This window comes from Ranitomeya imitator, chromosome 8 (assembly GCF_032444005.1).
Source record: "Ranitomeya imitator isolate aRanImi1 chromosome 8, aRanImi1.pri, whole genome shotgun sequence".
In the NCBI taxonomy this organism is placed as follows: domain Eukaryota; kingdom Metazoa; phylum Chordata; class Amphibia; order Anura; family Dendrobatidae; genus Ranitomeya; species Ranitomeya imitator.
The window spans coordinates 56,496,366-56,513,457 of NC_091289.1; the positions used below are offsets into that span (position 1 = coordinate 56,496,366).

Below are 17,092 nucleotides of genomic sequence, written 5' to 3' on the forward strand. Positions count from 1 at the left end.
ATATCAACATACGTATATAATTTTTTTTTTTTTTTTTTTTACAATAGTATTTACAAATTTACATTTGATGGTTGATGGGGATATCTCAATCAGGTCCTGCAATAGTCTCAGTGAAATAGGCCGGCGACATTCTTGGCTTGGCTGAAGCCTTTTCCAACCTTTAATGGCTTGTTTTATGCAGAAGGACTTAGTTACGTCTACCCAAGCCAATAATTGAAAGAAAAATGCTAGCCCCGATAATTTCCGTTGTGCTGAGGTGCCCGACGCCCCGCCTTCCCTCATCCGTAAGAGAAAATCAGTCGTCACCGCGTTTCGTGCTCCGTCGCATTCATAGACTGGCCTACCCTGAATTAGTGAGCACCACTCCTCCCAAGCCTTACCATACACCTGCCAGGTAGCTGGCGAAACGGAGGTCCGGATTAAGGGCATCAATGATTGGCCACTGTGTCCCACAGGGACAGTGGACACAGAATACCCCGGGGTTGCGCGTTGGGCTGCTGGATTCTGAAAGCCTGCCAATTGGAAAATAACAGTGGGTTAACGGTATTATCGTCGACTTCCGCCACCACGGTGGCTCTACACCAAATATTGTTATCAAGGCATATCAGCGCTAGCCGGCGCAAGAGAGCGAGTATAGGCAAGGATGAAGAAGACATGTGATTTAAACTCTTCGCCGTTTTCCCATTTTTTTGTTTGGAAACGAATGTTCATGTTCCTCAACTGATCGGCCTATATCTCCAATGCTGCTACTACCGCAAACAATTCCCATAGGGCTGGGTCTTGCCCCCATTTTGTTGTCGTCCATTTCTCTTGCCAACCAGATTTGCACCATTGGTTTTTATAGATTGCTGCAAAACCCTGTTTTTTGTTCCACCCTATTGTCAGCCCTAAATCCTCGCTTGCGATCTCACTAGCCATGACGCATGTGTGACCGTTGTACGATTGTAGGAACATCTGCCATACTAGCAGATCTGCTTTTAGCGAACGAGTGAGCCTAATTCTGTGGCTGGGCTGAGAAGCGCCTTTTGTCGCCAGAGAGAGTCTGTGCGAGAATGCTCTGCCGACCGGCATTACGCGGCAGGCGAACGTCAGTAGACCCAATAACGCCTGCATTTGCTGTAGGGTTACCTTGTTAACTTCACGAAAGCCTTTCAACATTTGCAGGGTTTTTTGTATTTTATCCTTTGGTACGCGGAACACCATCAAGTTGGTATCTATTTCGATGCCCAAAAAGGGCAATACATTACATGGTCCCTCCGTTTTCTCCAGTGACAATGGCACGCTGAATTTGTGTGAGATAGATTTGAATTTTTCTAGTAGATCGAAGCAGAGTTTAGAAGTTCTGGGCCCGACGAACAGGAAATCGTCGAGGTAGTGGATTAGGGATTTACTGCCAGTCTCGTACCGAACTACCCAATCTAGGAAGGTGCTGAATAGCTCGAAATAGTGACATGAGATGGAACATCCCATCGGGAGGCACATATCGAAGTAATAATGCTGGTCCACTTTGCAGCCCAGAAGGTGGAAACATTCTGGGTGCACGGGTAGTAAACGGAATGCCGATTCAATGTCGGATTTGGCTAGCAGGGCGCCGGGTCCGGCTGCCCGTACTAATTCTACTGCCTTATCGAAAGACGCGTATGAGACAGAAGCTTCTTCGGGGGAAATTGCGTCGTTAACCGAATCGCTCTGTGGGTGAGATAAATGATGGATTAGGTGGTATTTACCGGGTTCCTTTTTTGGTATAATGCCTAGCGATGATATTTTTATGTTTTTGAAGGGGAGCGACTGAAAGGGGCCTGCTATTCTACCCAACTCTATCTCCTTTTCAATTTTTTGTCTAAGTATTCCGGGGAATTCACAAGCCGATTTTAGGTTATCGGATAGGGTTGGCGTTCTTGTTAGCCTAAAGGGAATAAAGAACCCGTCAGAGAATCCCGCCTGCAGCTGCTGAGCCGCTTTCTTATCGGGGTAGAGTTTTAGCCAGGGGGCCATCGCGGTTACGCTCACTGGGGTTCTGCCTTGTAGGCGCTTTGTATGGCTGACGAGTGCACCTTGACGCTGGGTGTCCCCCTCCCCTCCCCCCCCCCCCCCTGCAAGTGGAGCAGTCGTGTCTAAATTTGCATAACGCGTGGAAACGACAGATTCCCTCGTTGAATAACCAGCAGGCCCCGGGTTTTCGCACGACCACTGAGTTCTGACCTGCAGCTGCGGAGTAATTAGTGGTCGTGGCCGAAAAGGGGGCTGCTTTTGGGACAACATCAGACGCAACCACACGTCTGTCGCTTTCACCCCCCAGCCTAGATCGGGCTGTAGGGCCAGACGCCTGCGGAATTCCTCGTCGTACTGTCGCCAGGCTGAACCGCCGTGCGACTTGTACGAACTATATATCATGTCCTGATATATAAACATTTCGGAGCAGCGTTCCGGATGTTTCTGGCCCATAATACAGCCCAATACTGCGAAGGCCTGGAGCCAATTATTCATGGTTAAAGCGATTCTTGATCTACCCCTATCGAAACCCCTATCGTTAGATTTATCCACCGTTTGTTGGTCCGCTGATAACGGCGACCATATATCAATATAATGCTCCAGATTTTCTGTCTAGTTTCCTGATCTATATGAGCGCCTAGCGGGCTGATCCCGCAGAAGAAGGCGTCTTTGTGTAGATTAGCGGACTGTGATGTTGTATTGTTCACCACTTCTCCGCCAGAGTGTGATAGTTGTAGGATTAACTCCTTAACCACTGAGGTTAGCTCCATTTCTTGTAACATTTCCTTGCTACCCTTGTCACACTCACCGCTGTGTGACTCTGGACGAGTGTACTCCGATCCTGGAGGAACCCCCGCAGATGTTGACGGGGTGATGTCGCAGGACAGGGAAACTCTGGCTCCCGCTACAGCGAGGGACTGGCCAATGTGCTGGCCGATGCACTGAGTAGCGTGCTTTGGAGCCCGATTACAACCACAAAGTGGCGGATTACTGGCTCTGTCTTCGGCGACTGCGTGGTGGTTGTTGTGGCTGGAAGCCGCGGGGGATTGTTCTCCCCGGCTGAAAGCCCTAGAGGGTGCCCGTAATTTTGAAGTTTTTTGACACGCACGATAACTTCTATCCGGGCTCTGCGATACATCGGACCCCTCGGATGTTGCTGATGACAGCCATCCTGAGGCCGGAGATCTACGGCGGCTCCTATGGGAGCTGCGTCTGCGTCGGTGACGGGAGGGGCGTTTAGAGGGGTAGCGGGAATGGTGATGGGATTTATCCAATGAGGAATGGGAGGACGTTTGGCGTCTACGCCTTCGTCCGCCGTCGCTCAGCGGTGTAATGGGGGAGATTCTAACAGTATTAAGAGGGGGATTATTTGCGGTATACGGTCCCGTAGTGCTGCTTAGAAGGGGGGGGGGTTAGGAGGTAACTGTATTCAGCCCCATTGCTGGGATCTGACAGGGCGGTGGTTAACGGATAATTTTTATTAGGAAATTGGGCAGTGGGGGGAGGTGTAAATGTGTCCGTGTTTGGTGCGTTTATTGATATTTCGCAGTGATTCCCACTGTACAGCTGTTGAGCGCCTTGCTCGGTCCTTTGGGACCGAACAATGCGCTCCTCAGCTGCCCTGTAACCTCTTCGTCTTGACCCCTGATACCCCCGTGCAGGCATCAGTGCTGCGTCTGCCGGGGGTGGGCAGGAGGTCAGGCCTGGTGAGAAATCAGCGCGCTGATCGGTCTGGTTTGACCGATCAGCGGGCTCTGGGGACCGTGTGATGCTAGTGCCAGCTTCCAGGTTACCCCCTGCTGGCGGCATATATGTGCCCGCAGGGAAGGTATCGGAGGACTGGCCGGCACGGTGTCCAGCGCTGAGATGTGGTGACCGGAAGTGGGTGGGCGGGGACAGGAAGCCGGTGGGCGGAGCTTCCACCGAGCGCCAGACCGAGCCAGCGGAAGGAGCCGGAAGACGCCGGCCGCTGCGAGGCCGCCCCCTCCCCAACCTGGAGCCGCTCCGGGGCGTGGGGTAGGCGGGCAGACCGCCTTCCCCCCGCACAGCCGGGATATCTGCCGGAGCGGCCAGGGAAGGGGGCGATGCCTGGCGCCGCCAGCCAGCTCACTGCCGGCCAGCTCACTGCCGGCCACTGGAGCCGCGGGGGAGGAGGCGATGCTGCAAGCTGCACAGCCTGCGATGCCCAGGGGGACTACCATTGTTTTCCGACGTGTGCGGCGCCCGGCTCTCCCCTGCCACTTCCTGGAGGCTATCCCAACGTCTGCGGCTGGGAGACCCTCGGCCCGTTGGGTGGCAGAGAGGGGCAGCACCGATTCAACCTCCGGACCGCATGGACGCTGCACGGGACAGCCCCCAGCTGGCAAGCAGGCCAGCGTCGGAGGTGAGCTTGCCATAAGGGGCCCCAGGGGCGCAGGCGTGAGGGAGGACGAGGCTGACCCAACCGGACCAGATAAGGGGGGTGTGAGCAGGGGGTCGGGAGAGGGCACAGAAAGCTGAGCGCTGATGTCGGTAAAAAGGGACCGAAGCCAGTTCTCACCTCTCTGTGCTGCTCTCTTCTGTAAGGCCTCAACCAGGGGGTCCGACATCACTACTGCAGGGACAAATGCTTCCAGGTGACAAAAGCTTCCAGGTGTCCGCTGGGAGGAAAAGAGGAAGTTCCCGGCCGGACACCTGGATTTAACCCCTGTAGGAGTGGCCGTAGGACCCCTCCCCTCCAGTGACCACTGGCCGGCTGGGGGTCTTCTAATTAGTGCATCACTAAGGGGGAGTGATGCTAGGGGGGAACTGGCACTGACAACCTTTCCAACGCCCTCTATGTGTGCTCCCCAGTCAGAGGCGCGCACCTTATACAGTACCGCGCCTGCCATTCTCATTGTTGTGGCATCTTTCCCAAAGGAATCACCTAATACTTATTGCCAGTGGCCTGCTTCATTTTGTATTTATTTAGGATGAAGACTAGAAGTCCAGCAGGTCCATGCAAAGAAAAAAAAGAGCTTTGTAGACCCAAGATAGTGGAGCAAAAAAGCCAATTGTTCTATTATGGGGTTGTCCACTTCTAAATCCTGGCTGCATGAGGTACGCACATTGTCAGGAGTCACTGGTATTGCTGGTGACAGTGGGCAGTCAAATGATCGCAAGTGTGCGATCTGAATACTTCTGGCCACATTCCGACTAGACGCGCCTGGCTTTGTTGAATACAAGTGACTTGAGGGAAGCCGAGCACGTCTAGTCGGCATGTGACTGCATGTATGCCTGCTCTCACTGGTAATACCGGTGAATCCTTCGCACTGCACATTGTCAGGTTTCTGAAATCATATAGAGTGACTGCATACTTCTATCAGAAGACCGGACAACCCCTTTTAAGACTGTGCCATCTTCACCAATTTATCTACAGCATAGGACTGATAAAGGGGTGTTCAAAGATGAACTGGTTTGGGGAGAGGGGCTAAACTTAATATGAACCATTCACACTTGGCCCTTCAGTTAGGTGTTCCACCTGAATCACCGAACCATGGGAATCGGACTGATCTGTAGAGTACCATGAGACCTATGGAATTCATATGGACTCCATTTGCGCTTTTTTTTCTCAACAGTCTTTTCATAGTAGACTCCAAGGAAGAGGTTAGTGATCAAACAAGGTTTTGTCCCCATAGATCTTGGTTGTCTAAATGGCAAAATTGTGGGAAATTCTAGCTTTTTTGACTTGTGGCTTGCTCAGATGTGCCCTTTTTTGTCTTCCTCCTCACTTGCTCACAAGATTCCGAGATGAGTAATGTAAGATGGACCAAAAAATGGATAAAAATAAAGTGACTAAGAGTACATCTGTAACATGTGAATTCCACTTGACATGCAGAAGAGGAAAAAAACGACAGCGAATATTAATAGATATGGAGTATATGAAGCTCTGTGTCGAAAGCCATGATTGTGAAAACATATCTGCTGCTGTGACTCATGGTTGTTTGTAAACCTGACCTGCAGTTCCACCACTCCCTTGTTCAACACAACCAATATAGCAGTAACAGAAATCCTTGCCCTACAAATGTTTACGGTTTATATGGAATTCGTGGCATGAGGTTTTTTCATTTCTACCTACACAGCTGTTTCTGTTTGGCCTAGCCAGAGGTAGTTCAAGAGGATCTGTAACTTAAACTGAGTTGAATCCCTTGTAAAAATCCACGTTTTGCGCTGCATCACTTGTACAACTGTTTGTTTTTTTTTCCAATCTGGTCTTGCCACAAGTGCTTTCACCCCTCCTTTCCAGATGCTGTCAATCACCTCTCAGCAGTCTCTGAGACTGATCAGATGACGACCTGTGATTGGCAGCGTCTAGAAGACTCTGAAGAGATGCTCAGTTGGCCTGCAAACTAGAGATTTCACATACTGCGCTCCAGAAGAAACATGAATATCTCTGCAATGGAGCAACGCAGCGCATAAAGGAAAATGGCGGCAGAATCAGGAGCTCTCAGAGTTTTTAACAATGTATTTAACTCCATTATTTGGGCACGTGACAGGTTGTCTTTAATGTGATGACCCGACAGCTAGCATTATTATGTAGCACCGGAGTCCTGTGCTCTTATTGTGTCAGGACCTCCGCATATGGAGATTATATTTTAAAGATTTGATGCATGTATTCTTTCTTTAATCACTGTGGATTTCCACCTAAAATGTAACATTGCTAACCAGAATAGCAGCATTTCCTGGTGTAATGTTTGCACAAACTTGGCACAGCAATACAAGACATAAATGTCATTATTATTATTATTTGGTTTCTGATCTAACTTCTGATTTACTAATAATATTGTTAAAGTGATGGGCAGAGGTCCACTTTATTAGAATTAGCGTCTTTCATTACAGGAATAGCCCTGTTTTTTGGGCAATGTTTTCTTTATAGTTATGGTATTAACACTGTTCATTTTTCCAGACAGGTCGTGATCCCCAGGTGACAATGTCGTCTGATGGACTGTCAGCCAAAGCATTAAAGGTACTGCATTTAGTTGAAATGTATATTTTATTTTGTATTTTTCTTTCCCCATGAGGGAAAAATGGTAAAATAAGTAATTAAATACAAATGATTTAATTTTCTCGGTTGCATTACATAGTTATATAGGTTGGATAAAAACCTAAATCCACCAAGTTCAACCTTTCGCCACCAGTTGTACATTCTTTAACACCAGATTTTGTATAACCCACAATGCCATTTGTTGTGAGTAAATCATCCAGCCCTTTTTGGAATGCTGTTATAATGTCTGCCATTACTACCTCTTGCAGTAGGACATTCCGCAGTTTGACTGCTCGAACTGTAAAGAACACTTCCTTTTTAGATTCCTGAATCTTCTTTCCTCCACACATAATGAATGTCCCCTGCATTGTAAAATATGTATGTAATATGTTTTGGACAAAGTCATAATTTTGAAAATACAATTCAGCCATTTTGAACCCAATGATCCTTTAAAGGGTTGTCCATGACTAAACTATTTATTACCTATCGCTAGGATAGGTCATGGGTATAAGATTCCTTAACTTTGACGCCCACCACCCCCTAGATGAGCAAATGAATGAGCAATAAATTGCAATCCTCAATTGCTGATACAATTCAGTCTTCCACATCATACATTAGTTACATCCAGCTCCACCAGGGCAGATATCAAGGTGTCAGACAGACATCCATCGATCTCAATTTCATGTCTGGGCCTAATGACAGTCACTTTATATATATGTCCCCTCGTACTTCTTGTACAGAACAGCCTTATTCACTGATAAAGTACAACCTGGACCCCTTTGTTCTTGTAATCTTTGGGGCACCAGAGGTTGGCTCTTTGTTGTAGATGGTAGAATGAATTCACAGGACCCCAATCGAGAAGCCCAGTCAGTAATCCGTTCTCATTGGAAGGACCCATGTGAACCACCACTTATTGCTGTCCTTTCTGGCTCCTCTTAACTTTCTCCCTCCTATTTGAAGACAAGATTTTAGATACTTAGACAAGTCGGCCATTGGGGAATGAGCGTTTGTAGGAATTTACCGTATTTAGCTCTCTTATATAGCTATCATATTCCACAGCACATTAGACCTGATCATCACTGTCCCCATTGGAGCTCACAATCTACATTCCCTATCAGTATGTCTTTGGAGTGTGGGAGGAAACCGGGGAGAACATACAAACTCCTTGCAAGATGTTGTCTTTGGTGGGATTTGAACCCAGCAATGCAAGGACCCCAGTGCTAACCAATGTGCCACCATGCTGCTCAGGTTTCCTGTCTTATCAGCCATCAAAATGGCTGCAATGATTTGTAACAGGCTTAAAATAATTATCTGCAGCACATTGCGCCATATAAACAGATGATGTGCTAGCGAGAACATAACAATCTAAGGGCACAGAACAATCCTATTAACGATCGTTCTGTGCACATGGAACGTTCAGGCTGTTTAAACAGGCCAGTTAGACGCCACAAATCGGCGGTCGATTGGCAGGAAGGAGACGTTGGACCTCATTCATTTCTTACACTGCTGAGGTAAAGTGAAAGCAGAGCTATGGTTGCTATGGGCAGCAAAGACAAAATAACTGTATGACCTTCTGATGAACGAGGCTAACAATTGTCCTGTACAAACCTCGCAAAAGAAATGTGGGGCTGTTTTTCCTGGCCCACCCTGTATAAAGTAGAAAGAAGGAAATGTGTAATTTTATTGCATTACGTATGATATAATACAGTCCGTATCCCTCACAATTCTGCAGAATTCAGTGGGGAAATCTCTCAGCTTTCCTTCCTGGATCAGTGACCGGTGATTTTGTATTTTGTGAAGTGTAAGACCTCTTTCACACTTGCGTCGGTACGGGTCCGTCGCTATGCATCAGGCCGACGTACCGACGCACGTTGTGAAATTTGTGCATGACGTGGGCAGCGGATGCAGTTTTTCAACGCATCCGCTGCCCATTCTGAAGTCCGGGGAGGAGGAGGCGGAGTTTCGGCCGCGCATGCACGGTAGAAAATGGCGGACGCGATGGACAAAAAAACGTTCACTTGAACGGTTTTTTGTGACGACGGTCCGCCAAAACACGACGGATCCGTCGCACGACGGACATGACGTGTGGCCATCCGTCGCGATCCGATCTAATACAAGTCTATGGGTAAAAAATGCATCCTGCAAGCACACTTGCAGGATCTGTTTTGTTCCCAAAACGACGGATTGCTAAAAACGCAAGTGTCAAAGTAGCCTAACCTTTACACCAAGCTCTGCACAGTTATGGCCTCTTTCAAATTTCTGTCTTTCATCTCCCGTCACAATCCGTTGAGTTTTGAGAAAACAGGATCCTGCAAATTTTTCTGCAGGATCCTGTTTTTTTTCTCATAGACTTGTATTAGCGACGGATTGTGACGGATGGTCATCCGTTTCATCCGTCGGCCAAAAACGGTCCGTCGGGCGAAGAAAACGTTCAGAGGAACTTTTTTTTTCTGCACGTCGGAAAATCTGTCAGCGATCCAGCGACGTATCCCGTTTTTCCACTCTGAGCGTGCCCGGAAGGATTTTTCAAGTCCGGGAAAAAGTCTCTCTCTCTATCTCTATCTCTCTCGATCTCTATCTCTCTCGATCTCTATCTCTCTCGATCTCTATCTCTCTCTATCTCTATCTCTCTCGATCTCTCTCTCTCTCTCTCTCTCTCTCGCTCTCTCTCTTTATCTATCTATCTATCTCTCTCTCGAGCTCTCTCGATCTCGATCTATCTTGATCTCGATCTATCTCGATCTGTCTCTTGAAATTCAGGCAACAACGCATCTGTCAAAACATTGGATACGTTTTTCACTATTTTCACTACGTCCGTCGAGACGTGACAACAACGCATTACGACGCTCCACAGCAGACAGAAGTGTGAAAGAGACCTATCTGATGCCAAGATGTGTTTGTAGACAAGCTTGTTTACTATTTCCAATGACAGTCAGCAGAATTTTGAATACAGCTCTGGGCTACATATGGAATGCAAGCCGTGATCATTACCCGTATTGCAATGTCTTTGTAAAGTGATTGTAGATATCATTTTATAGTTTCTATACAGATATCTAAAGATGAACATATACTGATGTCATTTTTGTAGCAGTGTAAAAATATCTGTCAACTTTAAAACACAAATTTCAGTAATGCAATATAGAGATAGAAGAAGCCTTGGTTTATTAACACAAATGATAAAAATCCCTCTGAAGTCCTTTTTTTTTTTTTTTTCTATGAGCTCCCAACACCCCGAGTAGAATGTCAGGAAATGAGACGATTTTGGCAAACCCTGCCTATTGTTACATGCGAACAACCCTCAAAACCCCATCACAGAAGCTCCTCTGTGACTATTGACGCCTGTGCCAGCTCAGTGCTTTATCTCACTCTTTTATCTAGTTTCTTTTTACATGGGCAGGGCATGTGAATGATCTTTAATTATAAGGTATGTCAAGGACTCGTGGGTGTGGAGGCACAGGTTGCATTCCTGTCTCTTATCATGGAGTGGCGCAAGTGTTGCGTATTGTCTCTCGTCAGGAATGAAAGCGTAAAAAGTGTAAATTTACACGTTTCAGCAAGTTGGCTATGACTCGCTTCCCACGAGGTCATAACACATGCACTCACCACCGCAGCTACTTTAAGATTACTCCATTGTCAAACAACTTATTTGGAAATGGGACTCTAAAGGGTTGCTTGAGATTAGGAAGAAGGTCGGCTTTTTGTTTTTGTCACAAATGTCTTTGCTCTTGGTCGTGGGTTTTATCTAGAATTCTAGTCAATAGGGCTAAGTTGCGAGAGCAGACACTGTCACTGTTCTCCAAGGAACACAGTCCTTGTTCCTAATGTTAATCTTTTGAGCAATTTTGAAAGCCCAACATTAATTTTCTACTATGTCACATATCAGATCATTTTCAAGGTCTTTAAAATTGATGGTATATACTTAGGATAGGCCATCGTTTATAGAGGTTCAACTCTAGTCAGCCTTGGTGACTTGTTTGAGAGAGCCATGGCATAGGACAAACACTATGGGCTGGATTCATCAAGAGCGGCATTGTCCACACCTGTCTTGATGAGGTGGTGTACTAGAGTCAAATGCTCCTAATTCATGAAGAGGCGTATGCCATCAGGAGTGTCAGACCAGTGTTATGCATCTCATCCTGCTCCAGCCTCTGTGGCCACCACCCTCTCCTGTCCCAGCTCCTTACATCTTGTCATGGGTGGGATAAATTGGCGCCAAAAGTCTAAAAATTTAGGAGCATCTCCAAGTTGCGCATAACTTTTGAAACTTTTCAAAGCTTTTGCGCCAGAATTCTGGAGTGAACGCTTTGATGCATTGAGTCTTTTGTCCCAGTCATTGTTTATACTGCTCCATACAGCCCACTTTGTGTACTCTTAGGCTGCTTCCAACTAGATCTTAAAGCTGCTCATCAACTTTAAAAGGGTTGTTCAACAGTTACAATTGTTAACAAAAAGTTCAGAATGTGTTAAAACTAAAGAAGCAGTCTGCTCTTTTCACCTCCAATTCTAACATTGGCTTATCCCCCACCAATGTCTACATAGTAACATAGTAACATAGTTAGTAAGGCCGAAAAAAGACATTTGTCCATCCAGTTCAGCCTATATTCCATCATAATAAATCCCCAGATCTACGTCCTTCTACAGAACCTAATAATTGTATGATACAATATTGTTCTGCTCCAGGAAGACATCCAGGCCTCTCTTGAACCCCTCGACTGAGTTCGCCATCACCACCTCCTCAGGCAAGCAATTCCAGATTCTCACTGCCCTAACAGTAAAGAATCCTCTTCTATGTTGGTGGAAAAACCTTCTCTCCTCCAGACGCAAAGAATGCCCCCTTGTGCCCGTCACCTTCCTTGGTATAAACAGATCCTCAGCGAGATATTTGTATTGTCCCCTTATATACTTATACATGGTTATTAGATCGCCCCTCAGTCGTCTTTTTTCTAGACTAAATAATCCTAATTTCGCTAATCTATCTGGGTATTGTAGTTCTCCCATCCCCTTTATTAATTTTGTTGCCCTCCTTTGTACTCTCTCTAGTTCCATTATATCCTTCCTGAGCACCGGTGCCCAAAACTGGACACAGTACTCCATGTGCGGTCTAACTAGGGATTTGTACAGAGGCAGTATAATGCTCTCATCATGTGTATCCAGACCTCTTTTAATGCACCCCATGATCCTGTTTGCCTTGGCAGCTGCTGCCTGGCACTGGCTGCTCCAGGTAAGTTTATCATTAACTAGGATCCCCAAGTCCTTCTCCCTGTCAGATTTACCCAGTGGTTTCCCGTTCAGTGTGTAATGGTGATATTGATTCCCTCTTCCCATGTGTATAACCTTACATTTATCATTGTTAAACCTCATCTGCCACCTTTCAGCCCAAGTTTCCAACTTATCCAGATCCATCTGTAGCAGAATACTATCTTCTCTTGTATTAACTGCTTTACATAGTTTTGTATCATCTGCAAATATCGATATTTTACTGTGTAAACCTTCTACCAGATCATTAATGAATATGTTGAAGAGAACAGGTCCCAATACTGACCCCTGCGGTACCCCACTGGTCACAGCGACCCAGTTAGAGACTATACCATTTATAACCACCCTCTGCTTTCTATCACTAAGCCAGTTACTAACCCATTTACACACATTTTCCCCCAGACCAAGCATTCTCATTTTGTGTACCAACCTCTTGTGCGGCACGGTATCAAACGCTTTGGAAAAATCGAGATATACCACGTCCAATGACTCACCGTGGTCCAGTCTATAGCTTACCTCTTCATAAAAACTGATTAGATTGGTTTGACAGGAGCGATTTCTCATAAACCCATGCTGATATGGAGTTAAACAGTTATTCTCATTGAGATAATCCAGAATAACATCCCTCAGAAACCCTTCAAATATTTTACCAACAATATAGGTTAGACTTACTGGCCTATAATTTCCAGGTTCACTTTTAGAGCCCTTTTTGAATATTGGCACCACATTTGCTATGCGCCAGTCCTGCGGAACAAACCCTGTCGCTATAGAGTCACTAAAAATAAGAAATAATGGTTTATCTATTACATTACTTAGTTCTCTTAGTACTCGTGGGTGTATGCCATCCGGACCCGGAGATTTATCTATTTTAATCTTATTTAGCCGGTTTCGCACCTCTTCTTGGGTTAGATTGGTGACCCTTAATATAGGGTTTTCATTGTTTCTTGGGATTTCACCTAGCATTTCATTTTCCACCGTGAATACCGTGGAGAAGAAGGTGTTTAATATGTTAGCTTTTTCCTCGTCATCTACAACCATTCTTTCCTCACTATTTTTTAAGGGGCCTACATTTTCAGTTTTTATTCTTTTACTATTGATATAGTTGAAGAACAGTTTGGGATTAGTTTTACTCTCCTTAGCAATGTGCTTCTCTGTTTCCTTTTTGGCAGCTTTAATTAGTTTTTTAGATAAAGTATTTTTCTCCCTATAGTTTTTTAGAGCTTCAATGGTGCCATCCTGCTTTAGTAGTGCAAATGCTTTCTTTTTACTGTTAATTGCCTGTCTTACTTCTTTGTTTAGCCACATTGGGTTTTTCCTATTTCTAGTCCTTTTATTCCCACAAGGTATAAACCGCTTACACTGCCTATTTAGGATGTTCTTAAACATTTCCCATTTATTATCTGTATTCTCATTTCTGAGGATATTGTCCCAGTCTACCAGATTAAGGGCATCTCTAAGCTGTTCAAACTTTGCCTTCCTAAAGTTCAATGTTTTTGTGACTCCCTGACAAGTCCCCCTAGTGAAAGACAGGTGAAACTGCACAATATTGTGGTCGCTATTTCCTAAATGCCCAACCACCTGCAGATTTGTTATTCTGTCAGGTCTATTAGATAGTATTAGGTCTAAAAGTGCTGCTCCTCTGGTTGGATTCTGCACCAATTGTGAAAGATAATTTTTCTTGGTTATTAGCAGAAACCTGTTGCCTTTATGGGTTTCACAGGTTTCTGTTTCCCAGTTAATATCCGGGTAGTTAAAGTCCCCCATAACCAGGACCTCATTATGGGTTGCAGCTTCATCTATCTGCTTTAGAAGTAGACTTTCCATGCTTTCTGTTATATTTGGGGGTTTGTAACAGACCCCAATGAGAATTTTGTTACCATTTTTCCCTCCATGAATTTCAACCCATATGGACTCGACATCCTCATTCCCTTCGCTAATATCCTCCCTTAAAGTGAACTTTAGACAAGACTTTACATAGAGACAAACCCCTCCTCCTCTCCGATTTTTACGATCCTTTCTAAACAGACTGTAACCCTGTAAGTTAACTGCCCAGTCATAGCTTTCATCTAACCATGTCTCGGTTATTCCCACTATGTCAAAGTTACCTGTAGATATTTCTGCTTCTAGTTCTTCCATCTTGTTTGTCAGGCTTCTGGCGTTTGCGAGCATGCAGTTTAGAGGATTTTGTTTTGTTCCAATCTCCTCACTGTGGATTGTTTTAGAAATGTTCTTACCTCCCTTCTGAGTATGTTTTCCTGGGTCGTCTTTGTTCGAGTCTAATGTTTTTCTTCCCGTCCCCTCTTCTTCTAGTTTAACGCCCTCCTGATGAGTGTAGCGAGTCTTCTGGCGAATGTGTGTTTCCCAGGTTTGTTGAGGTGTAGTCCGTCTCTGGCGAGGAGTCCATCATACCAGTAATTCACACCGTGGTCCAGGAATCCAAATCCTTGTTGTCTGCACCATCGTCTTAGCCAGTTGTTTGCATCAAGGATCCTGTTCCATCTCCTGGTGCCATGCCCGTCTACTGGAAGGATAGAAGAAAAAACTACCTGTGCATCCAGTTCCTTTACTTTCTTCCCCAACTCTTCAAAGTCCTTGCAGATTGTCGGTAGGTCCTTCCTTGCCGTGTCATTGGTGCCAACATGTATCAGAAGAAATGGGTGGACGTCCTTGGAGCTGAAGAGCTTTGGTATCCTATCGGTCACATCCTTGATCATCGCACCTGGAAGGCAGCATACTTCTCTTGCAGTTATGTCCGGTCTGCAGATGGCTGCTTCGGTGCCTCTCAGTAGTGAGTCTCCCACCACCACCACTCTTCGTTGCTTCTTGGCTGTACTTTTTGCTGTCACTTGTTGCTGTGTGCCTTTTTCTTTTTTGCTTGCTGGTATTGCTTCATTCTTAGGTGTGCCATCTTCATCCTCTACAAAGATTTGATATCGGTTCTTCAGTTGTGTGGTTGGTGATTTCTCCATGGTCTTCTTGCTTCTTTTGGTCACATGCTTCCACTCATCTGCTTTTGGAGGTTCTCTGACACTTTTTGCACCTTCTGTGACCAGTAGAGATGCTTCTGTTCTGTCTAGAAAGTCTTCATTCTCTTTGATGAGTTTCAAAGTTGCTATTCTTCCTTCCAGACCCCGCACCTTTTCTTCTAAAAGGGCCACTAGTCTACACTTCTGACAGGTGAAATTGGATTCTTCTTCTGGTCGATCTGTGAACATGTAGCACATGCTGCAGCTCACCATGTAGGTTGTCACATCTGCCATGTTGCTCCTAGATCCTGCTGACTTGCTGTGTGTTTTCCTTCTTGTGTTACGGCGCGCGGTTTGGTGATGCTTTCGAAGCAGCTGGTCCCGGCTGTACCCAACGATCTTCTAGCTTAGGGAGACTTCGCTTCTCCCAGAAGGCACCTGGAATATGCAAATTAGCCTCCTGAAGCTTGAATCCCTGGTTTGGTGATGCTTTCGAAGCAGCTGGTCCCGGCTGTACCCAACGATCTTCTAGCTTAGGGAGACTTCGCTTCTCCCAGAAGGCACCTGGAATATGCAAATTAGCCTCCTGAAGCTTGAATCCCTGGTTTGGTGATGCTTTCGAAGCAGCTGGTCCCGGCTATACCCAATGATCTTCTAGCTTAGGGAGACTTCGCTTCTCCCAGAAGGCACCTGGAATATGCAAATTAGCCTCCTGAAGCTTGAATCCCTGGTTTGGTGATGCTTTCGAAGCAGCTGGTCCCGGCTATACCCAATGATCTTCTAGCTTAGGGAGACTTCGCTTCTCCCAGAAGGCACCTGGAATATGCAAATTAGCCTCCTGAAGCTTGAATCCCTGGTTTGGTGATGCTTTCGAAGCAGCTGGTCCCGGCTGTACCCAACGATCTTCTAGCTTAGGGAGACTTCGCTTCTCCCAGAAGGCACCTGGAATATGCAAATTAGCCTCCTGAAGCTTGAATCCCTGGTTTGGTGATGCTTTCGAAGCAGCTGGTCCCGGCTGTACCCAACGATCTTCTAGCTTAGGGAGACTTCGCTTCTCCCAGAAGGCACCTGGAATATGCAAATTAGCCTCCTGAAGCTTGAATCCCTGGTTTGGTGATGCTTTCGAAGCAGCTGGTCCCGGCTGTACCCAACGATCTTCTAGCTTAGGGAGACTTCGCTTCTCCCAGAAGGCACCTGGAATATGCAAATTAGCCTCCTGAAGCTTGAATCCCTGGTTTGGTGATGCTTTCGAAGCAGCTGGTCCCGGCTATACCCAATGATCTTCTAGCTTAGGGAGACTTCGCTTCTCCCAGAAGGCACCTGGAATATGCAAATTAGCCTCCTGAAGCTTGAATCCCTGGTTTGGTGATGCTTTCGAAGCAGCTGGTCCCGGCTGTACCCAACGATCTTCTAGCTTAGGGAGACTTCGCTTCTCCCAGAAGGCACCTGGAATATGCAAATTAGCCTCCTGAAGCTTGAATCCCTGGTTTGGTGATGCTTTCGAAGCAGCTGGTCCCGGCTGTACCCAACGATCTTCTAGCTTAGGGAGACTTCTTCTCCCAGAAGGCACCTGGAATATGCAAATTAGCCTCCTGAAGCTTGAATCCCTGGTTTGGTGATGCTTTCGAAGCAGCTGGTCCCGGCTGTACCCAACGATCTTCTAGCTTAGGGAGACTTCGCTTCTCCCAGAAGGCACCTGGAATATGCAAATTAGCCTCCTGAAGCTTGAATCCCTGGTTTGGTGATGCTTTCGAAGCAGCTGGTCCCGGCTGTACCCAACGATCTTCTAGCTTAGGGAGACTTCGCTTCTCCCAGAAGGCACCTGGAATATGCAAATTAGCCTCCTGAAGCTTGAATCCCTGGTTTGGTGATGCTT

General features: G+C 46.2%; 1 protein-coding gene across 1 annotated transcript in view; it reads left to right on the plus strand.

Annotated features, from left to right (window-relative positions):
* MAFF (MAF bZIP transcription factor F) overlaps positions 1–17,092 on the plus strand; it is a 64,773-nt gene that overhangs the window by 33,364 nt on the left and 14,317 nt on the right. The window contains exon 2 of the mRNA XM_069736965.1: positions 6,917–6,976. Coding sequence (XP_069593066.1) covers positions 6,941–6,976 — 36 coding nt within the window. The 5' untranslated portion in view covers positions 6,917–6,940. The remainder of the gene's footprint in view (positions 1–6,916; positions 6,977–17,092) is intronic.